This window comes from Cydia strobilella, chromosome 14 (assembly GCF_947568885.1).
Source record: "Cydia strobilella chromosome 14, ilCydStro3.1, whole genome shotgun sequence".
NCBI lineage: Eukaryota > Metazoa > Arthropoda > Insecta > Lepidoptera > Tortricidae > Cydia > Cydia strobilella.
The window spans coordinates 15876246-15899476 of record NC_086054.1 but is presented as its reverse complement, the minus strand read 5'-3'; the positions used below and the strand labels follow the sequence as shown (position 1 = coordinate 15899476).

General features: G+C 38.8%; 3 protein-coding genes across 4 annotated transcripts in view; 2 read left to right on the top strand and 1 right to left on the bottom strand.

The window, feature by feature from the left end:
• The first annotated feature begins 591 nt into the window (after positions 1-591).
• LOC134747268 (probable pyruvate dehydrogenase E1 component subunit alpha, mitochondrial) lies at positions 592-8549 on the top strand. The gene is made up of 8 exons (XM_063681884.1): positions 592-796; positions 906-980; positions 1591-1759; positions 1924-2147; positions 2915-3086; positions 4024-4173; positions 5594-5769; positions 6718-8549. Exons 1-8 carry the CDS (start codon positions 743-745, stop codon positions 6901-6903), a joined length of 1206 nt encoding a protein of 401 aa, XP_063537954.1. The 5' UTR covers positions 592-742; the 3' UTR covers positions 6904-8549.
• A 779-nt stretch (positions 8550-9328) lies between these two features.
• LOC134747267 (uncharacterized) lies at positions 9329-17185 on the top strand. 2 transcript variants are annotated; one of them, XM_063681882.1, is made up of 9 exons: positions 9343-9467; positions 10127-10195; positions 10509-10553; positions 11571-11820; positions 12666-12829; positions 13539-13637; positions 14139-14318; positions 14914-15132; positions 17025-17185. In XM_063681882.1, the coding sequence occupies exons 1-9, from the start codon at positions 9405-9407 to the stop codon at positions 17166-17168; spliced, it is 1233 nt and encodes a 410-aa protein (XP_063537952.1). In that variant the 5' UTR covers positions 9343-9404; the 3' UTR covers positions 17169-17185. The 2 variants fall into 2 exon arrangements, with proteins under 2 accessions (XP_063537953.1, XP_063537952.1); XM_063681883.1 differs by lacking the exon at positions 10127-10195 and having other exon boundaries at positions 9329-9467.
• Positions 17186-20572: 3387 nt separating this feature from the next.
• Positions 20573-23231, bottom strand: part of LOC134747251 (DNA topoisomerase 3-beta-1) — a 29137-nt gene continuing 26478 nt past the window's right edge. Inside the window, exons 13-15 of the mRNA XM_063681860.1 lie at positions 23058-23210; positions 22535-22715; positions 20573-21655 (exon numbers count right to left, since the gene is read on the bottom strand). Of these exons, the coding sequence (XP_063537930.1) occupies positions 21500-21655; positions 22535-22715; positions 23058-23210 (490 nt within the window). The 3' untranslated portion in view covers positions 20573-21499. The remainder of the gene's footprint in view (positions 21656-22534; positions 22716-23057; positions 23211-23231) is intronic.

Genomic DNA, 23231 nt, shown 5'->3' with positions numbered 1-23231 from the left:
AGTAAAATCGTACAACCTTATTACACATACCTGTTATTCAGCACCCGTTTTCTTCCTAAATATTTACACAAAACTGACGAGCAGTCGCAACACCATCGCAAACTGTACTGACGGGAGTGGCGGCGGGGGAGATACGAGGTATTTTTTTGACAAAAATGACGGTCGGGAGTTGCGAGGTTTTCTATTTTGCTTTTTAAACGTAAACGGTTTATTTTTGGTATTTAAGAGTTTTGCCGTTAGATGCGTTCAGAATAGTACTATCTAAAAGTGTCAAAACATGATTTTCAAAAAAAATGGAGTTACGAGGTATGCGATTTAGGCCGACGATGTGTCAGTGTGACAGTGAATAGTGAATTTCGCTTGACATAAGATATGACACAAACATATTCAAGGTTTATTTAAAACTGATAGAATTTAATTATTCATTCATATATTTAATTATTTCGATATATCAGAAAACAAATAATCATACATAAATTAATTTACCTTGTTCTTGAAAAACTGTGCATTTAGATTCAATTATTATTTTATTAAAAACACATAAAAAATAGCGGTGATAAACGTGTCACAAATGTGTGACCTTTTTGTCCTGAATGACATCTGATCTGTCAACTCTTCACGATCAAATACGTCGGGGGTCGGCCTGTGTTTTAAGAAGTAATATCAATTAAATTGAATAAAAGTGGTCCTAATTGTGGATCACTGATTTATACTGGGCTTTATCAAAAATTTAGTGACCAAAATGAGTAAGCTAATTCCCTCTGCCGCTAAACTTTTGTCCGGAAACACAATCACAGTAAGTACTTTTTTCGTTACGAATTTTTGGCTTTCTTTTCTGCTAACATGATCAGCGAATACTCGGTAAAAGTTAATATTGATGATCTCATTATGATGTTATTTTGTAGAAAGCGGCCACCCCGGTTGTAACTACTACGAAAGCAAAATACAGCACTAAAAGTGAAGCTACGTTTGAGATTAAGGTAAGCTTAAAAAACAGTTATTGATGTATTGATACAAATCAGATGAACCTATTGTATTGTGTCAAGGTCAAAGTTAGTATTTTTGAAGTAAGTTGCAGCTGAAGTTAAAGTTACTTTCACTATAATTATACATTTCTTATGTAACCTAACCTTCAAACTTATTTATTTTGAACTTGTCGTTATCTTTCCGTATCACATGTCTAATGTCTGATGCACTAGATATATGACATTGTGAATGCTATACTATCTTGAGTTCCACATTGTGTCTACTTTGTTGTTAAAACAATGTTTCCTTTTTTAGGGTTCCGTACCCCATACCCAAAGGGTAAAAACGGGACCCTTAGAAATGTAAAGCTATTAATTCTGATTGAGGCTACAAGATGGTAGATAAATTTTGTGGCCAAAAAGGCAATGCGTGTGTTCCCTATGAAAATGAATGAACACAATATTCTTAACCCGTTCCGTACCTTTTTTCAGGAGTCCGTGCTACCACTATGGGTTCACAACTTGAAAGTGAAAGCACACTTGGACGACTTTGTCATATCATTTTGTATGCGGACAGTGAATGTGTTAACTGTGCAGTTAATTTTATTTATTTTGTAATCTCCAGCCCTACAAACTCCACAAATTGGACAAGGGCCCAGCTCAATCAGCCACCCTCACATCAGAAGATGCCCTCAAGATTTACAAGCACCTTGCCACGCTACGGAGGATTGAGACTGCCGCCGGAAACCTGTATAAAGAGAAGATCATCCGTGGCTTCTGCCATTTGTACTCAGGTGGGTAAAGATAAATTAACCTCCTAAGCTATGGCTGGCGTACACGAAAAAAATCCAAAATTTGTCAGTGAAATTTGAACCTATAATGTATGAAATAGAGTTGGTTTTGTTTTAAATTGGAACAAAACAAATTAATGCAACAAAAACATGTTTTGAACCCTCAGGCCAAGAAGCAGTAGCGGTGGGCATGCATCAAGCCATGCGTGACGTGGACTCGGTGATCACGGCGTACCGCTGCCACGGCTGGACGCACCTGCTGGGCGTCAGTGTGCTGGGCGTGCTGTCCGAGCTGACGGGCCGCCGCACGGGCTGCTCACGCGGCAAGGGTGGTTCTATGCATCTGTACGGAAGAAACTTCTATGGTGGAAACGGAATCGTGGGAGCTCAGGTCAGTATAATAATGTATATTTTGTCTAAGACTTTAAAATATTTGTTAATGTATTGTTACAAAAAAAACATTGTTTGTTGCAAATGTTTTTGTTGACTGCAATAAATCGTTACCGTAAGTTCGGGTTAATTTAGCCCCCCAAGGTACTTTGTTCACCCATGAAAACCTATTTTATTGAATTGAGAATGTGTTAATGACAAAACTAAGGAATTTTGACATGCTATAATTCTTAAACTAGTTATATTGAGAATATATCTAAATCATGTTATGCTCTATACGTCACTGAAAAATCAGGGCTCTAGCTATCACAAAATTACAGTATGTTGAAAATAGCCTGAGTGGCTTCGAGAAAAGGATGGTACGGCCGTGCTTCTTTGTTTTGATCGACTTGGCGGGGGCACTGCCGTGCCCCCAGATCACATTTATAATCGGTTCTAACGCGAATTTATTTTGTTACCTTTATTTAACGACGTTTCACACAAATCTCTGTTTTGACATTTTGCTGGGACGTCAGTTAGCCGCGACCACGACCAGTGAAACCTGTGTCGAAACGTCGGTAAATAAAAGTAACAAAATAAATTCGCGTTAGACCCGATTGTAAATATGATTTAATCATCTTCATATACTTAAGAGTAAGTCTCTTGTCGGTGGAGCAATTTCCATGTTTCGCGGTCCTCTGCTTTCTCTTTGACAGCCTGGTCAGTGTTTTGCCGAAACTCGACGATTGGCACAGTTGACATTAAATTTAATTATTTCTATTTATCCAGGGCCCCCTAGGCGCGGGCGTGGCGTTCGCACACAAATACAAAGGCGACGGCGGCGTCTGTTTCGCCCTTTATGGCGACGGTGCCGCCAACCAGGGCCAGTTGTTCGAGGTGTACAACATCGCCAAGCTGTGGGACCTGCCCTGCGTGTTCGTCTGCGAGAACAACGGTTACGGTAAGAAACCTGTTAAGTTGCCACTACTTAACACGAAAAATTCTGCATTGGAAAAAAATACAAAAAAATATATACAATTTTCGGCTTACAACTTACAACATAGATTGTACCCGATAAATTGGTAACTTTAGGATGTCATCATAACCGGTTACCAAAGATGCGTAAAATCTAAGACAATTTCGTGCTTCGAATTTGACAGGTAAACGAGATGGCGCTGTACAGATCCATACATTTTGCTGTATGGATGGTATAGAAAGGATCGCAATCTCTTATGGCAGAATTGCTGTAAAAGTGACCGCGTTAAGCTTTAAATAATAGTTCCTAATCTCTTCGGTGGCGCTAGTTAGGCTCTGGGACATGAGTATAACATGAACCATATAAGGCAACAAATAACCCGACCAAATTACGTAGGTTGTTTTTGGTAGTATTTCGGTATATGGTGGCGCCGCCTAATTACTGTTTTTTGATGGACACTTTTCATACATAGAGATTTGGCTCCTTTATACAGTCTCCATGATTTTGCTGTAACTCTGATTGTCAAAAGTTGACGTTTGACAATTCAGTGACCGCAAAACATATAGCACAGTACAGCGCCATCTGTTTTGGATGTCAAATTAAGGGGTACGTTTTTTTCTTAGACTACCTCTCTATTACAATCAATTCGCTTTGCCGTTTACTTTCATATAACCGGCAAAGCGAATTGCCGGCTATTAATGCTATATGCTATTCAATCATTGCTATATGCAATGATATTCGTACTTCTTTAACCGGTTAAATGAGCCAAAACGTGTCCGTTTTTATAAGTAAGAAACCGGTTAAGTATAAGTCGTACTGTAAGCGGTTACTTCAATTTGAATGCAGCAGATGTAACAACAGGATTTTTTGTAACATCTGCGTAACATATTTCTATGTATTAGGTTTTTTTTTTGTTTCCCAGGCATGGGCACAAGCGTGGACAGGTCCTCGGCGAGCACGGAGTACTACTCGCGCGGCGACTACGTTCCCGGAATCTGGGTCGATGGCATGGACGTACTGGCCACTAGGGAGGCTACGCGATATGCTATCGACTACTGCACCCGTGGGAAAGGTAAGATAAAATCACAAGTTGTTGTCCTAAGTCGCCCTAATAAGCTCTATCGATTTACAACATAGAGCACATAAGACAACGTGCCCACAATCTGGGTTGATGGCATGGACGTACTGGCCACTAGGGAGGCCACGCGGTATGCGATCAACGATTGCGCCACGGGTAAGCCAGGCAACTGATTGATATAAAAAACACAACACACAAAAAAATCAAACGTAACATCATTTATTTTCAGGCATTTAAGGCCCCTAGCATAGTATAAACAGGTCACGCACACATACAAGTCGCGCGCGGTGCGTTTGTATGAAGATAACATACTTTGCCTTGTTTAAACTATGACAAAACCTGCCGCCGCCAGAAAGTGCGACATTTATGTCCGTTGTTAATTTGCAGTTAAAATATTTCGCACTGTTTACGCGTCTTAATATTACTCGTACTGTTACAAACCAGGGCTCGAAACCGGTTTTTATGAAAAACCCGAAATAGCCAAATATTTTTTATTATTTTATGCTCTTTACGTAGGATCATGTATTTAGGTGACAACTTCGTATTATCAGATTGTCCCATTAAAAAGGAAATAATAAACTAAAGAACGAAAAATAACGTAATAATACCGGTGTTTTTGGTATGAGGAAAAAACCGGTTCCAAGCCTTGTTACAAACTACTATCAACTAAAATTAAATTAAGTCAAAAAGTCAAAATATTCTTTATTCAAATAGCAACAAGCACTTTTAAATTGTCAAGTTTTACAAATATTACCTTAATCTAAATATAAGAGCAATTTATTGATGCAGTTATAGCGAAGGTGCTGGCTATGTAGGTCCAGAAGGTTTGTAGCAGAAGTAACCACTTGTCTGTGTACAAGAATTGAATGAATTTATTTACAAAATGCACGGTTTATATACAAAAATGGTGGAAAGAATGAAAGAGACGTATTTACATAGAAGAGTGAGACAAGAGATAACCCCGCGCGGGGCGCGCGGGGGAGGTACGCTGGTACGTGCCGCAGGCGCGCGCGGCGCGCCTATAAAACTGAGTGGCCCGCCCTCGCGAGTCCTTTCGCTCGCCGGCCGCTGTGGAGTCAACATCGCGTCGTCGGTCCGCCGTGCCTCGCTGCGCCGCTTCGCGCTCGCTGCTTGGAAACAAGACACGACGAGTCCGATGAAGATGCTGCAGGCTCCTGGTTGCGGATATTCAAACTGTCCTTCTCAGGGCAATCTAAACTGCTCTTATCAGAGCAATTTCATGTTTCTCTGCTTAACCGCGGAGTATGTCAATCGCACTGTTTCTCAGCCTCAGCACACGGTGTCAATCGATGTATATCTTCATTTGTGTAGTGTGTTCCCACACAGTTATTATTATTCTTAAAAACATTGAATTATTATAGATATGTCAAACTTGATAATATTTTTTGTCCAGGCCCGCTAGTAATGGAAATGGAGACATACCGCTACTCCGGTCACTCCATGTCGGACCCGGGCACGTCGTACCGCACCCGCGACGAGGTCCAAGAGGTCCGTCAAACCCGCGACCCCATCACGTCGTTTAAAGAAAAGATTATCAACAACCAACTTGCGACCCCCGATCAGCTTAAGGTATGTTTTTATCCTGCTGAGGTGGTCTTCAAATTAGGACATCGCTATGTACAGTCAGCAAAACTATTAACTGAGCACCCCTTCATACAAATGTGTATATCTAATAGTTTTGCTGACTGTACGTACATAGCGAAGTGATATGGTTTTTTGTTTAATTTTGCATAATTTCTGATACCCTTATAAAGGTTTTATAAGCAGTAACAATTTTGAGCTAAAATGTATTTTGATTAAATTTTGACACCATTTTGCCTGTAATATATATAATATAATATATTCCACACAAGAATATACAGGTAGTAAGAAACAAAATATACATTTAAAATATTAGGAAATAAAAATTAAATTATACATGTGTGGATTAAATTTTGTCACTATTCTGCCTGTAATATATATAATATAATATATTCCACACAAAAATATACAGGTAGTAAGAAACAAAATATACATTTAAAATATATATTTTTTTAATAGCCTACTTTAGTGTCCCACTGCTGGGCAAAGGCCTCCCCTCGTTTCCTCCACTCGACCCTGTCGTTTGTAGTGTCCCGCCAATCCGGATAAAATGCGTCCAAGTCGTCCCGCCATCTCCTTTTCGGCCTGCCTGCACCCCTTTAAAATATTAGGAAATAAAAATTAAATCATACGTGTGTGGACCCCTTCTGGATAAAATTCTCCCCGAAAGTGTTCCATGTGTCTCTGTCTGTGGCTGTATCGAACCACTTTTGCCCTGCTGTCCGTAATATTTGTTTTTTTACGGATAAGCGCATTTTTGCGTGTATAGTGATTTATATTGAGTATATTAGATTTTAAACTTGGTGTATATTTACAATATCAAACCAGTTATTATATTTTTCATCAACAAATGAAACACCCGGTCTAATATAACTTATACCCAGTCTGAGACGGTTTAAAATGCTAATTATCTAACTGTATATCATAATGTTTTAGGAAATCGACGCCAAAGTCCGGACAGAAGTGGACGAAGCGACGAAGCAGGCCAAGTCGGAGCCCGAAATCGGCGTCGAGGAGTTGTCCGGAGACATCTACTGCAACAACGCGGAGCCCTACATCAGGGGGCTGCACCCCGACGCGCCGCTCAGGCACGTCGAGGTCATGCCTAGGATGCGCAATTAAACCTTCAAATACGTAATCAGTTGGGCCCAGTGACTACAAGTTCGTCTTTTTAGCATTAGAAAAAAGGTAAACAATCTTTTTTTGAAAATTAGTAAAAAGGCTTTAAAAAAATTTAGTCCGTAGCGGCAACATACTTGCCATCATACTTAATACAAAAACGAATCTCTGCTATAAGAATGACGGTTCGAAATCGAACGACTAGAAAGTAATGTCAAATCAGGCGTGGCTCACTCCGCGATTTCGTCGCGTCGCTACAAGGACACGCGGTCCACACCAATTTTGGTGTCTAGCCATAGTAGTTGCCGCGCACCGCTACGGAACGGACGCCTGCTCGCGCTTGCGGTCATATCTGTCGTAATAGACGCATTTTGTGAAAGAGTGAACCTTCTGTATTATTTATTCTGTGGTCAAATGGTTAAATTGCTTATAAAAGCAAAATAATGTAAAATATCGTATATGGTTTATAATTGTTAAATATTTTTCAAAAGTGACTTTTAATAAAGAAGACACGTAAAGATCGCGTACCTGCTTTCTGATGCTAAAAAAACGAACATAAAAAGTGCGGAGGAAGGGCCTCTGACCTACGCCATACAGGCTATACTCCATGGCACATGCCCCAACTGACCATTTAAAATGGCAAAGACTCACTAAAGGTGGATTGCTTCAAAGTTGCCGTCCTTTAAAATGGTTTAATATTAACCGGTTAGTAGAGTTTTATCTAACTGTTGTTTTTAATTTCTATTTTTCATTCAACATTTTAAGGTTAACCGGTTTTGAACCGGTAAAATTTTGAAGCAACCGACGTTTAGCAAGTCATTGTCACTAGAAATATCGCCTCCGTACAAAGCCGAGTTAGATTACGACGAATTCAAATCTTAAGCATAATGAAAAGTATGTTCATCGAATTTTCATATACGAAAACCATTTTTCAACTGAATTTCTACTATTTTTATTAATTTTTTAAATAATTTATATTTACTTTTATGTTTACTGCGAAGTTTAGTCCACGTTTAAATAATTTAATGGTAAACATATGTGGTATTTTCTATAAAAAGGGACCTTATTGTCGATGGCGCTTATGGCATTATAAACGATGCTCCAATATAAATACAATGCCGCGCGACGCTATGCGGCGTAAGCGCCATCGACAATAAGGTCCCTTTTCATAGAAAATGCCACATATATCAAATAAAATCGTAAATAAATATCGGCTTTTTACCTACGCAGATACTTTTTGATGGCACTTTATTGTACAAAGCATTATTTGTAGAAGAATTTTATAGCAAATGTGATGAGTAAGTGATGAATACCGAATAAAGTTTCGTAAATCTTTGTTATTGTATATATGTATAAAACCATATGTATATTTAGTTGGGATTGAAGATCTAGTGCTACATTTTAGACATAACTCTGGGTTACCGTACTTAGAAATAGTTAAATAATCAACGAATTATTAAACATAGCCTACGTTATTTTATTGTTTCCTACGTTATGGTGAATAGGACAATAGCATTTTTATGATTGTATCCACCGTAAGAACTGCCAAAACGTATCATCAATTATCAAGGAAAGGCACATGATTATTTATTATGTTGCACGTGTTGATATGTCTGTAAGGGTAATTAAATTATTAATAAAAAAACTATAAATAACTTTGTCATTTTATTATTAGTACAGTTGAGTTCATAAATATGTATACATTTTTTCACTTTATTGCAATGGATTAAGGTGAAGAAATGTACACATATTTATGAACTCGACTGTACTCGTACAATATGCTAACCAGGGACCACGCTTAAATTGCACTGACTTGACAGTGACAATGCGTAGGTACCTACATAGACATGGTATATACAAGTAGTTATAGACATGAAACCGAGCGACCAGGGGTAAGAGAAAGACATATTCATGTATTAACAGTTTCATGTATGGCAGCATAATCCCTTTTCTCTTTCACTCTCACAAATTTCGGTATTTCGCCATCGGCTCCTTGCTATGATGCAATAACCCGACCATGAAAAAATGCCCGGTCGGTGATAAAGACAAAACATGGCACTATTTTCTCTTTCCTCTTATAGGAATCGCAATAAGAGTATTTTTCTCTATTAAAGAGTGTACCTACACATATCCTGGGAGCCCATAGTTGACGTAGCATTTGGCATGAAAACTTAGCGTTTTCCAACTCTATACGCAATCATTTGTTTGCACTCAATTAGGTGTAATTTATCCTTTTGCAAAGACTTTTAACCGGTTTTATATACATAAACCGGTTTAATAATTCGGTTTCGCTCCTAGTGAGTATTATATTCTTTGAATTCTTTGGTTTCGCTGCAATACAATTGTCACAATGAGGTTCTGATGCCGCGCAAGGGACCTTGTTGTGTTTTATGTTTTTTTTTCATTGACAATAATGAATGACATTAAATTGACACTTTCATAATATTTCAAACAGTTTATTTATAGTTTAATGCAAAATAATTTAAATATAAATTTCAGATAAAATGTTAGGTAGATGCAGCAAACAGTTTCATAACAAGTTCAAAGATTTTGTAAAATATGTTTTGGTGAGTATAATCCGTTTTCATAGTTTTATTTCATGAGTAACTATCGCGGTAAACGAAGACAATAGACTTCGAATTGAAAAGTTGGAATACTAAAAAAAATAGAAATTAAAATTTAGAAAAGTAGATAAGTGGGATGAAGATTGTTTAGACCAAGTATGTTTTATTGCCCTATCATAAAAAAAACCATTAGATTCAAATAACATTCATCGGCGCACTTTATTTTTCACCTACTATACCTATATAAGCTTAGTTATTAATAAATGAAATATGAGGTGTTTTCGGGTAGGTAGGTAATTTCGAATCACTTTTGAATGTCCGAAAATCACTCCTAATACCATCACATTAGAGTCGATTTTCGAAATACCTTACAATCGGAGGTGATGACATAAGTGAATCTTGAAAAGACGATCGCGTTTATTTTATTCTTTTTTACGACTAGAAAGCGTTTCCAACGCGGTCGCCTCGTGTCCAGCGCTTCATGGAGCTGATATCCGTATATCTAACCCAGGCCATCAAACCGTTCCCCGTAAAGCCATCAATGATCGAAAAGCCATTGACGACCCAAACATCGTGTCGCCGCTCAGCCGGTTGTGTATTGAGGCCTGGGAATTATAGAAGAATAATATAGGTATTTATTTCTTTTGTTTATTTTTTTACAGAAAGAAAATTTTCTAAGTAATATAGGTGCGTATTTTAATACGCGTTTGTTAAGTGGCTATGAGATACAGGTTGGTAAAAATGTATCTTCTTTAATACATATTGTATCTTTTTTATATAGTTTGATAGGACCAATGTATCATTTGAGTAGGTACAATACGAACCATATGTGCTATTGTTTACTCAATATAGAATTTTTCATTTTACTAAAAATTGATTTGTTTGATTGATTGATCATTTATTTGTCAATATGGGTTACAGAGGTCTTAAAACTATTTACAATATGTAATTACATAGGATCTCCACATTGTGCCTACAAACTGGCATACAAATTAGATTAAACTAGCCTAAGTCCATGCATATTATATTAACTATTTGTTACAGAAACCGATCCGACAATATGCTGCTGAAGCCACGGTACCAATTTCAGTATGTAAAGTTTCATATTCTTTGACTTCACATTTTTAGTTTCTCCAGAAACAGATATAGGTATCATCAAAGATAGATATAACTCCGTAATAGATAGATACAGTTTAAGGAAAAAACGTGCCTCGAAAATCAAGAAAATTTGATTCTCGTTCAGAGGGCGCGCGGGTACTAGTTTTGGCCTACAGTCGTATAGATGGCGTTGACGGTTTCGTTTGTTATTTAACAATTTTAACGCATATCAGTGAAAGAACATGGGTCAAAATCATAAAAATAATTAATGCAAATAAAAAGAATAATTTATCTATATTTAAATACATTCTATCGTATTTTTATAAATCTTCATTTTTAGTTTTAAAGTGTGTCGACAGATGGCAGTGAATTTACTGGGGTCACAAAATTTACTATGCCAGTACCGCTCTAGTATAAGTTACTCTATGGTATCATTCATGAATAAATAAATAAGACTGACGATGTCTAATACAAAATCGCGTTCTTCCAATATTCTTGCTATTGCCAGATATCGTCACTAACGCAGCAGATCTCAGTTCCATCCATTTTGTTTGGCGTTTAGACAAAATAACCAAACTACCCATCAATAGATGGCGCTGAACTGGAGGAACGCGTAATAGTATAAATGAAAAACTCGCTTCCTGCTGTCTGTCTGTCCCTATGTATGCTTAGAACTTTGAAGCTACGTGACGGATTTTGATGCGGTTTTTTTTTAATAGATAGAGTGATTCAAGAGGAAGGTTTATATGTATTACATAGTAGGTATAACTAGCTCCAAGTGCGTTTCTGATAGTTTTGCTTAGGCACTGAATATTGATCGCTATTATTCGTAGAGCGTAAGTAGTAATTCTACAAACGTGTGTCGTTTTGAAGCACGCTGTACCACATTGTCGTTCGCCATAAGGATGCTCTGACAGGTTATTCGTATAAAGATACCAAAACGTCATTATGGTAAGCGACAAAGTGGTACCTTTTGATTGAAAACGTCACATATAAACCCTTGTTCAGCCCCCAGAAGTTCATTGTTTCGACGCAAGCATAATACCTACCGAAGTAAAAATCACAAAGGCAGAAGCTCTAGAATTATACGAGAACATGGTCCTCATACGGCGCATGGAGACTGAGATCGCGAGTTTGTATAAAGAGAAGAAGGTGTTTGGGTTCTGCCATCTCTACGCTGGCACGGAGGCGGTGGGCGCTGGCATAGTCGCGAATATGAAGCCGGTGGATAATCTGATCACTTCTTATAGATGCCATGGTAAGTGGTGTTAAGTTTTTCAACGATATAAAAAGCCGATAGACGAATTTTTCTACGAATTTCCGTGTCAATATTGCTAGGTCAGGGGTCAAACTTTAGAAGAAGAGCCAAATGCAGTAGAAATCACCCGTTTTAGGAATCTGAAAGAGCCGCAAACGTTTTCTGACTTGGTATAAGAGATTGATGAAGAGCTGCAATTCTACTTCCAAAGAGCCGCGAAGGAGTCGGGCTATAGGGTACATGTCGCACACGGTGCGGTAGGTACAATCGTTTCTTAAGATAGTGGCAAGGGTGCGAAACTCCTCGCTTCGGGCAAACTCGGCTCCATTCGGCTCAACACCGAGCAATTATTAGGGTTGGCACAACTTGACGTCCCTTTGCGTGCACGACCACAGATAAGATAATGACCTCAATTTTGACAACCCTAATTTGCCTAAAGGGATTGTTATATTATTATATTACTTCAACCTCAAAAATCATTTATTCAAGTAGGCTTAATAATAAATTAATAAGCACTTTTGACAAGCCATACAAAATATAAGTACCTAAATATTACAATCATTAATTAAAAAAAAAAGAACAGAATTATTATTATATTAAAAATAATACAATTAGAAAGGGACATCATGGTTCAACCCTGAACCGCTGTCAAACTTCGGTTTTGTAGGAAGTTTCCCTTCTGTACGGTAGTACTATTATTTATTCTGTGATAGTGGGGTAGTCTGGCATCCCTAGAGGGTTGCGACAGTAAAGTAATGCTTAGGACATAATTGAATGCAGTAAAATAACGGCTAGTTTTAGTTGTTTTTTACACATTTTATTTTAAATTCTTAACTTTGCTACAGCATTCGCCATGATGTTTCAAAACAGACAGAAGAAGAACGGGCCGTATACAGTGATGTCGGAGCTTGCAGGCAAAGCTGACGGTGTATCGGCTGGCAAGGGAGGTTCTATGCATATTTACGTGCCGCCGTATTTTTATGGCGGCCAGGGAATTGTAGGCGGACAGGTAATATGAGGACGATGGTTATATGTGAGACCACGTACCTACCAAAAATCTCCTTTACATTTCGCCCCTAGTAATTAAATACTCAAAATTTGGTAGGTACGCAGATTTGACATTACGTAGTTTCGTCATCAAAATTCTGTTTAGGTCGACTCGTCGTGGTATTCTTTCCCAAAATCTGGGCTAAATAAATGATTTACCAAATTTTGTCTACTTATCCTTACCAAAGATAGATATAACTCCGTAATAGATGGATACAGTCTAAGGAAAAAACGTGCCTCGAAAAAATTTGATTCTTGATCAGATGGCCCTACTAGTTTTGGCCTACTCTCGTATAGAGGGCGTTGACGGTTTCGTTTGTTATTTATAATTTTAACGCATATCAGTGAAAGAACATGGGTCAAAATCATATAAAAATAATTAATGCAAATAAAAAAAACATTTATCCATATTTAAATACATTTTAACGTATTTTTATAAATCTTCATTTTTAGTTTTAAAGTATGTCGATAGATGGCAGTGAATTTACAGTGGTTACAAAATTTACTATGACAGTACCGCTCTATCTTATTATATCCTCTTTGTCCTTACCTACCTATCCTTAGCAATTAATTTTTTATCGGATCCAAGACAGCAATATCTTGCCAGCCTAAAACCTTTTTTTGAAACATGAAATATTTTTCGAATATGGGTGCGTTTGTCTTGTCTATAGGTACCACTCGGCATCGGACTGGGTTTTGGACATATGTACTCCGACGACGGGGGCGTAGCCTTCGCCCTGTACGGAGACGGGGCCTCCAATCAAGGACAGGTGAACCTGAATACTCTGCCTTATAAGATAAAGAGCAAAATCAGAGCCAAAAAGTGTTTCTTTCTCTTAATGAATCCATGCATGCATTTATGGTACATTAATTGCGTTAGTGGCGTCCATCTAATGACACTAATATAGCAGCTATTTGACACATTATTTATTTCATACTTAGTTGAAATGCTATATAAAATCAAAATTTGGGTCCACAAAACTTCACATTACTGCCACGATGTCGGCGAATCATTTTTAGGGTTCCGTACCCAAAGGGTAAAAACGGGACCCTATTACTAAGACTCCGCTGTCCGTCTGTCTGTCACCAGGCTGTATCTCATGAACCGTGATAACTATATAGACAGTTGAAATTTTCACAGATGATGTATTTCATAACAACAAATACTAAGAAGTACGGAACCCTCGGTGGGCGAGTCCGACTCGCACTTGGGCGGTTTTTTTTAATTATTTTCTTGCTAAACTTATCAAAAAACCATGCTTGTTATCCAGGTATACGAGTCGTTCAATATGGCGGCGCTACTAAAACTACCAGTTGTCTTCGTATGCGAGAACAACTTATACGGTATGGGTACCGCGGCCAAGAGGTCTTCATCCAGCCTGGAGTACTACAAGGCGAGCAGGGCCATCCCCGGGATCAAGGCGGATGGCATGGACGTTATTACTACTAGGGTATAATATGACCATCTCTCAACCATTCTTTTTTCAGGGTTCCGTACCCAAAGGGTAAAAACGGGTCCCGTTTTATTACTAAGACTCCGCTGTCCGTCTGTCTGTCACCAGGCTGTATCTCATGAACCGTGATAGCTAGATAGTTGAAATTTTCACAGATGATGTCGCCGCTATAGCAACAAATACTAAAAACAGAGTAAAATAAATATTTAAGTGGGGCTCCCATACAACAAACGTGATTTTTTATGCCATTTTTTGCGTCATGATACGGAACCCTTCGTGCGCGAGTCCGACTCGCACTTGGCCGGTTTTATCTTAAAATTCAATTGGTAGGGAGAGGTTGACGATCAGCTTTCCACATTTCTGTTCATTGAATTCATTCATAATTAGCGAGACGAAAAAGTTGTATCACACTTTTAATCCCGATCCATGCTATATATTGCTAGACCTCTATGGCTAGACCCCAGAATTGGGGGCGGCCGCATGTACTTGTAGCGGCGCGACGAAATCGCGGAGTGAGTCACGCCTGCTTAAGGTTTTAAGGCACTTTCCCTCCATGGCCCATTCATTCTTTCCACACTGTATTTCTTTCCAGGAGATAGCCAAGGTAGCGAGCGACTACACCCGCGCCGGTAACGGTCCAATACTTCTCCAATTCGAATGCTATCGCTACTACGGTCACTCCATGTCGGACCCGGGCACGAGTTATCGTACCCGCGAGGAGGTGCAACAGGTCCGGCAGTCTAGGGATCCCTTAAACCATCTCGAGGCCACGCTCACGGACACACAACTCGCAACTGATGAAGAGATTGAGGTAAAGATCATTTGGGGCATTTTCTATGACAAGGGACCTTATTGTCGATGGCGCTTACGCCGCACAGCGTCACGCGGCATTGTATTTATATCGGAGCATCGTTTATAATGGCGTAAGCGCCATCGACAATAAGGTACCTTTTTATAGAAAATACCACATTTTAATATGCTTCTTTGACAGCGTTGGCTGTTCCCGTGAATGCGTAGTTTCAATTTAACGTAGGTAATATTACTAAGCGCATATATATATATATAATTCACTGCAAACATTTATATGTAAACGTAATTTATGCTATGATCTTTATCTTTATCGAGCAGGCGCTTAGTTCATTTTTGCATACTTTGCGTACTGTCTTATTAACTGTATATAAAATTTGATATAAATAAGAGACTCTGTAAGCTAAATAATTATAGAATTATTTTATTTCTTATATGTGCTTATTATTATTATATTGAGGAGGCGTTGATGGAAGTGGGAGAGGAAATTGGGAATGCAAGGATTAGACAAGGAGTACGACAGGGGTGTCCACTTTCACCTTTAATATATACATAGAATACGCTATACGAAAAATCGTTGAAACAGACAAGGGAGGGGTAAAATTCAATGGGGAGAAAATACATTTTATACGATTTGCAGACGACATCGCGGCGTTTGCAGAAACTTCAGCTCAATTAGAACATCTAATGTTAACAATGGACACAGTATTTAACGAATTAGGCTTAAAGATAAACATAAAGAAAACTAAGACCCTTACAACTTCAAAACGCAAAACTAATCATCCTCCAATAGTTCTCAACAACATCCCAATTCAGCAGGTTGAAAGTTTCAAATATTTTTTTTTTTTTTTACTAGCCTAATTTAGTGTCCCACTGCTGGGCAAAGGCCTCCCCTCGTTTCCTCCACTCGACCCTGTCGTTTGTAGTGTCCCGCCAATCCGGATAAAATGCGTCTAAGTCGTCCCGCCATCTCCTTTTCGGCCTGCCTGCACCCCGGCCAGCACCATCTATGGTGTTCCGTGGGTCCCACTCGGTAACCATTTTGGCCCACCTTTCAGGGTGCATGCGGCAGACATGCCCAGCCCAGTCCCACTTAAGCTTCAAATATTTAGGTAGCTTAATTACCAGGGACTCCAGGTGCACACCAGACATCGTTTCAAGGATTGCTATGGCAAAAAAAGCTTTCAACCAGAAGAAACAATTATTGAAATCCCGTTTATCATGCAGAAGCAAGAAGCTACTGATTAAGGTGTACATCTGGAGTATAGCCCTTTATGGAAGTGAAACGTGGACAATGACCCTATATAAGAGATAGAAAGAGAATGGAAGCATTTGAAATGTGGTGCTGGAGGCGAATGGAAGGCATTAGTTGGAGAGACAGGATAACGAATGAGGAGGTGCTAAGAAGAGTGAGTGAAAGAAGAGCTATTCTGAACACTATTGCAAATAGACGCGGGAAAATGATTGGACACTTAATACGACACGACTACTTCTTTAAAACTATCCTGGAGGGGCGGATAGGAAGGAAGCGGGGTAGAGGAAAACCCAGACGCAGCTTTTTAGATCAAGTGAAAGAAAAAGTAGGGGTCGTGTCGTATCAAAAAGTCAAAGAGAAAGGGATAGGGAAAGCTGGAAGATACTCCACCGACAAGAGAATAACTCATAAGTTAATGATGATGATGATGTGCTTATACTGTGTGTAGTAATAAAAATGCTTGGAAGATGCTCCCCAGCAGGGCCACAAGAGATGCGATTTACACCGAAAACTATTAATATAGATTTTTTTAAATGGTTATACAATTTTATATATTTAATACATTATATTGAAATTCAGGAGCCCTGATGTGGATAGTGCCTCCAATCCCTGATAACTTTATTTCTCCCTTTTCTCGCCAGGAAATTAACAAGAAAGCAAAGAAACTGTGCGCAGAAGCAAAGAAAGCAGCCGAGGCGGCCCCCGTGCCGAACGTAAAGGAGCTATACACAGATCTCTATGTGAAATATCTCGAGGAACCGAGAAGAAGGACATGTGTTGGGTGATTTTTATGACATTATAATAAGTTCTGAGACAGTGGCGTAACTAGGCGTGGCCGTCGCCCACGGCCTCGCGCCGCAAGAAGGGCCTCGCGCGAAGCCCCTTCGGGCACAGTGGATGATAAGGGCCTCGCAGATACGATTTCGTCCACGGCGAGATTAGTTCACAGTACGCCACTGTTCTGAGATATACCTAATCCAGTCAATGTTCCGATGTGAATCCTAAAAAAATGATTTTCAAAATTTAAATTTGTTGTAGGTAATGTATTCTTATATAAATTGTATTTTTCATATTTATAGTTTGAAAGTGGATATTTTTTTACGTGTTTATATGGTGTAAGTGATGTTATATTTTGATATATTTCTTGTTTTTGTTATTGTTGTAAATGTGAATAAATTATACAATGTGAAATTTAATTTAATTTTACTATTTTTTTATAAGGGCAGACGGTCTGATTGGCAAAATGCATTCATGGGGCAAGTGTATCTAGATCTACACTGTAGATTAGGTATACAGCCCCCCAGGTAGCATTTAGACGTCATTATGACGTCCGTTACGTCATTATGAGGTCACTTGTACGTCGCTGACGTCATTTTGCTACCTGGGCCACTTTCAGAAAGTTGAAGTTGCGCGATTGCTTCCTTGTAGAAAAATATTTAATTTGGAACTAGATCTTATTGAAATACGTATTTAATGGTTGTACCTTGTTTTGGAGAAAATCGTTTCATAGAATGTAATGTTTCGCAGAATTTTCATTTCGTAGAAAACATATTATTTCACAAAGAGTCGCAGTTCCAACCTAACCTACTTTTCTGTTAGACCTAATGTGTTTTACACAATGACGTTTTAGCTGTACCTAAAAAGTTAACGGTTTTTGAAGAAAAAAAAAAGTTTCTATGAAATGAAAATTCTGCGAAACATTACATTTTATAAAACAATTTTCTGTGAAAGAAGCGGACACCTTATTTAATTTTTACTTACTAAGCATTAAACTTGTCAGTCGCCTTCCATCACAAAGTAGTGAACTTTCGTAATTTTAATTTAATTTAATTTTTATTCATAGACCAACTGAGATCATTGTTGTTAGTACACATAAAGCTTAAATATATGGTTAGTATTATACACTAGTAGTAGTCGTAATAGTCCGAGTTAAGAGGTAAACTTAGGGTCGGTTGCACCAAACTCTTTGTCATCGTTAAAGAGTTTGCTAAATTTTATTGTATGGAATGTTTCATAGTAAACCGCCGCGGCGCGCCGGGTGACATTGATCAGTCTGTCAAGTGCGGATGGTGCAACTGGCACTTATAACCGGTAAAGGTATAGTATGAATCTTATCAAATTAATTTTCCAGCCTAAGACGCTAATCTGTTAAATAAAAGCCATTGTTTCTTTTATGTGAGCGGTGGGCTCCCATTTTGAGCGCGTGGCAAAGCAACAATGTCGTTTAAGAAGCGGCTGTATCGTGGTGGTTTTAAGTGTCAAATCTATGTACGTGTAACATGTTTAGGTAATGTAGGATGATCGACCACCTCAATGAAGGCGAGCGTCATATTACATAGATTTGAACCTTAAAACCACCACGATACAGCCGTTTTTTAAACGACATTGTTGTTTTGCCACGCGCTCAAAACGGGAGCTGACTGCACATAAGAAACAATGTCTTTTGTTTAACAGATTAGGTCTTAGGCGTAAAATCATCATTTGAGAAAATCCATACTATACTTTTATTTATTTACTAGTGAATCAACTATTTCTTGTTGTTATTGTGTCTCGTCAGCCAGGGGACAATATTAGCACAGTTTGTTAGACGGAATGTTGTATAACGATCCACCAGGGGCGCAGCTAGAGGATATGGCGCCGGGGCAACTGCCAAATTTGCGCCCCCTGACGACTGACAAAAGTTTCCCTGCTGCTGCCTTTTGCCCATTTTGGCGCCCCCCCCTTGGATGGCGCCCGGGCACTTGCCCCCTCCGCCCCCCCCCCCCCCTAGTTACGCCACTGCGATCCACAAACGTGCTTATTAGTGGTAGGTGGAAAGGCCTTATATGTACCACAAAAATGCATGTTTGGTTATTTTAATTACCATAAAATCGGGGTTTTAAAAGTGACCCAGGAGAACGTAACCATTGCAACGAGTGACAAGAAAAAGTTGATTCACCCACTAATGTTACAGGATGGGATTCAAAAGAAACTAATGTAAGTTAGAAACATATTTATTTAACTTAAACTAGTATAAAATAAATACAAAATGTACTAAGGTATAACAATTAACTTAGACTTGATAGAAAATTCATTATTACAGTTATCCTCCTGTCATTGTGTCAAAATTTTGACAGTTAATTTAATTTCCGTTTAATTAAATCTAGTTTTAATGAAAGGTTGATTGGGACCAAGGAAAGGGCGAATACTAGTACGATAATTAGGAGCTTATACTTAATCAAATTTTAGATTAATAAAAATGCGAAACTTAAATAATCTACAATTGCACATATGGGCAGGGCTCGGAACCGGTATTTTTTAAAAACCCCGAAATAGCCCAATATTTTGTTTTTTTTATGCTCATTACGTAGGACTGAATCATGTATTTAGGAAACAATTTTGCATTATTAAAACGTCCCATTAAAAATGAAATTATAAACAAAAGCGAAAAAGAACGTAATAATACCGGTATTTTTGTATGGAGCAAATACCGGTTTTCGACCCCTGCATATGGGTCAAAATTCTTTTCGTTCTTGTTTTGTCCTCAAAAAATTTGTTGGAGTGGAGCTTTTTGTCTGGGGTGAAATTTATTTTTAATTTTTATCAAGAGAATTATAATCTACAGCTAGAAAGACATGCAATAGCACTCAACTTTTTTTTATTTATTTGATAAAAGACAATAATAGAAGCGTGACAAGAGTGGTTAGAAACAAGACAACGAAAATAATTTTAACCCGTAAAACAAGCTGTGGTATTATGATATAGTGTAAAACTTATTAGAATAGATCTGATTAATTATTATCATAAATATTATTAAGGCCGGTTATAAATTTAACTTTTGGAAAGAATTCAATTTACTCCATTCATATCCAGAATTAGAAAGAGTTAAATAAAATGACGAAAGTGTCTTTTTTTAGGCATTTGTATGTAGTAACATGATTGAGAACTTTAATTTATAAAAAAAAGTTCAAGATCATTAAATATGCGTATTACAAGCAAAAGGTACCCCATTGTCGCTTGGCATAAGGACGCTCTGAAAGATTTTTGTATAAAGATACAAACAATTTTCGTCCTTATAAGCGACAATGTGGTACCTTTTGATTGAAAACGTCACGTGCGTTTGTAAATACTTTTTTTATAATTCTGGATACACGTTTGACGTTACTTACTTTTTTAAATTGATCATGTTTTCGAGTTCGTTATTGTACAGTCGCCATCAGATATATCGGAGCGGCCAATGTGCTCACAAATATCTGAACACGCCTCTATTGTCAAGGCGTTAGAGTGCGTGTTCAGATATTTTTGAGCACCTCGGCAGCTCCGATATATCTGATGGCGACTGTAGTAGATGTGTAAACTGAGTGGTCTTATGTTATGATTATGACGACAGACTGCCTCAACCACTAAACGGACCACATAAGACAATCGAGATCGTAGATTTATTCCTACAATTTACATATTTGTGACGTTTTCAACCAAAAGGTACCACATTGTCGCCTGTCGATAAGGTTGATTTCAAATTGGAGCTATATGGAAATAGCGCCTTATTGACGACCGACAATAAGTACCCTTTTGGTTGAGGATGGCACATTTGTTAAAAATGAATAATACAAATTTGTCGATTATTATGTTTTCTGGTACACAAACTTGTTCAATCTACAATCTTGTCACCTGTAATTGTAAGTTTTATGATATAGGGCCCTGGTCTAGCAGATTAATACATGATTGACGCGACAGTATCTCGCGGCGAGATAGACTACCCGTTCCTCTTTTATTAACATAGTTAGAAAAAGACGGGTATACTGTCGCGCCAATGATGTCAGTCCGGCTGGGGTCGGCAAATTTTTGAGAAGAGCCAACCGCAGTATAAATCACCAGTTTTAAGAATCTGAAAGAGCTGCAGTTGTTTTCAGTGGTGTAAGAACTCTAAAGGATTTGCCACACTGGATGCGTTCTGCCGGCAGCGGTCAGGTCAAACTTCAACTTCAAAGGTTGCTGTCAATGTTGTTCATCGGGTTTGACCTGACCGCTGACCGCAGAACGCATCCAGTGTGGCAAATCCTTAAATGTGATCGTTTAGGTCGGTTGTAGAGCCACAATCGTACCTCCAAAGAGCCTTGGGTTGTTGACCCCTGCCCTAGACGAAGTAGGCGGCGAGCTGCGCCATCTTGTCCTTGGGCGGCTTGGAGCGGTGCTTTCCCCGCCCCGCGCCCCCCGCCCTGCCGCCGCCACCCCCGCCGCCGCGTCCCCGCCCCGCCGGCGCGCGCGCCGCCACCGCGCGGTGCTTCTCTAACTATACGACAAGGGAACACATTACACGCCAGCCATGCGAGACCCGCTTCGGCTTAGGCGACAACCATAGGTTGGAGCGAGACACAGCGATCGGAACTTTCGTTCCCACCTTAGCCGAAGCCAGTTGCGTAATGACGTGGCTAGCGCGTTAGTCTAAATAAAGATAGATATAACTCCGTAATAGATGGATACAGTCTAAGGAAAAAACGTGCCTTGAAAATCAAGAAAATTTGATTCTCGATCAGATGGCGCCACTACCTTTGGCCTTTGGATAGATGGCGTTGACGATTTCGTTTGTTATTTAACAATTTTAACGCATATCAGTGAAAGAACATGGGTCAAAAACATATAAAAATAATTAATATAATAAATGCAAATAAAAAAAATCATTTATCCATATATGTATAAATACATTTTTTGATATTTTTATTTTTAGTTTTAATCGTGTGTCGATAGATGGCAGTGAATTTACTGTGGCTACAAAATTTACTTTGACAGTACCGATCTATCCTATTACATCCTCTTTGGTCTCAAATAGATGATACGTGACAAGGTTGCCGAGCCCCCCGGGACCCGAAGCCGGGACGTATACGTATATTAAATATATTAAACCGGGTCACTCACGTAAACAGGGTGGCTAAAAAATAAGTGCATTACCGTTGCCAGGGAGGTTTTGGGATTATACTGAGTATTTTTTACTATGGGACTAACCACTAAATCGCGAAAAAAAAAATTTACCCACCCATAGAAAATGGACCAGCCAAAATGTATGAAACACCCAAATTTATTTTAACGATTAAGTACAGTCAGCGAGAAAAGCTTGTAACAAAAATGATTTTTAATTAAAAAACTTATATATATTTCAAAATATTGTACGTACCTGTGAACTGAACGCGGGCTCGCAGTAGAGACAGCCAGTCATCTCGGTAAGAGCGGCCGGCAAGGGCGTCCTTTCCGGCCGGTACTCGGCCGTGACCAGCTGCGCGCCGCACAGAGAGCATTGCTGCTCGCACACAGACACGCGGATTGCGTCTTCGAACACGTTTATTATTACGTCGCATCTGAAAAATAAGGAAATGTAAGTACATTTGGAATTGAAACTTTTACAAAAAAAATACCGATGGTGAAATTTTTAGTATGCAACTTTTAGGCACCCGTATTTTAATGCCTTTCATTATGTAGCAATCTCATAAACTACTATCATCTCATTTGCGGGAGAAAAGTTATACAAATTAGACGAGGTTATAAAACCATTTGTGAGTGAATTGTTCTACGTATGAAAAACATAAATTTTCATTATTAGAGTTACTTACAAAAAAGCATACGAATAAAATTTGTAGTTGAGTCAACCTTTTTAAGTCCTTTTCTCTTTAGTCACCAACAAGTGTATTAATGATACGGACCTGTTGCAAGCGAGCTTCCATTTTGGCGCGGCGGGGTCGAGCACCAGCACGCCGGCGTCGCACTCCACGCAGCCCGACACGCCCGTCGAGTTGACGCCGTACGCGCACGTCGGGTGCGTGCACGAGTTGCAGCCGAACCCTTTCTTCATGTCCCTGTAACAAGAGGTAGCAATA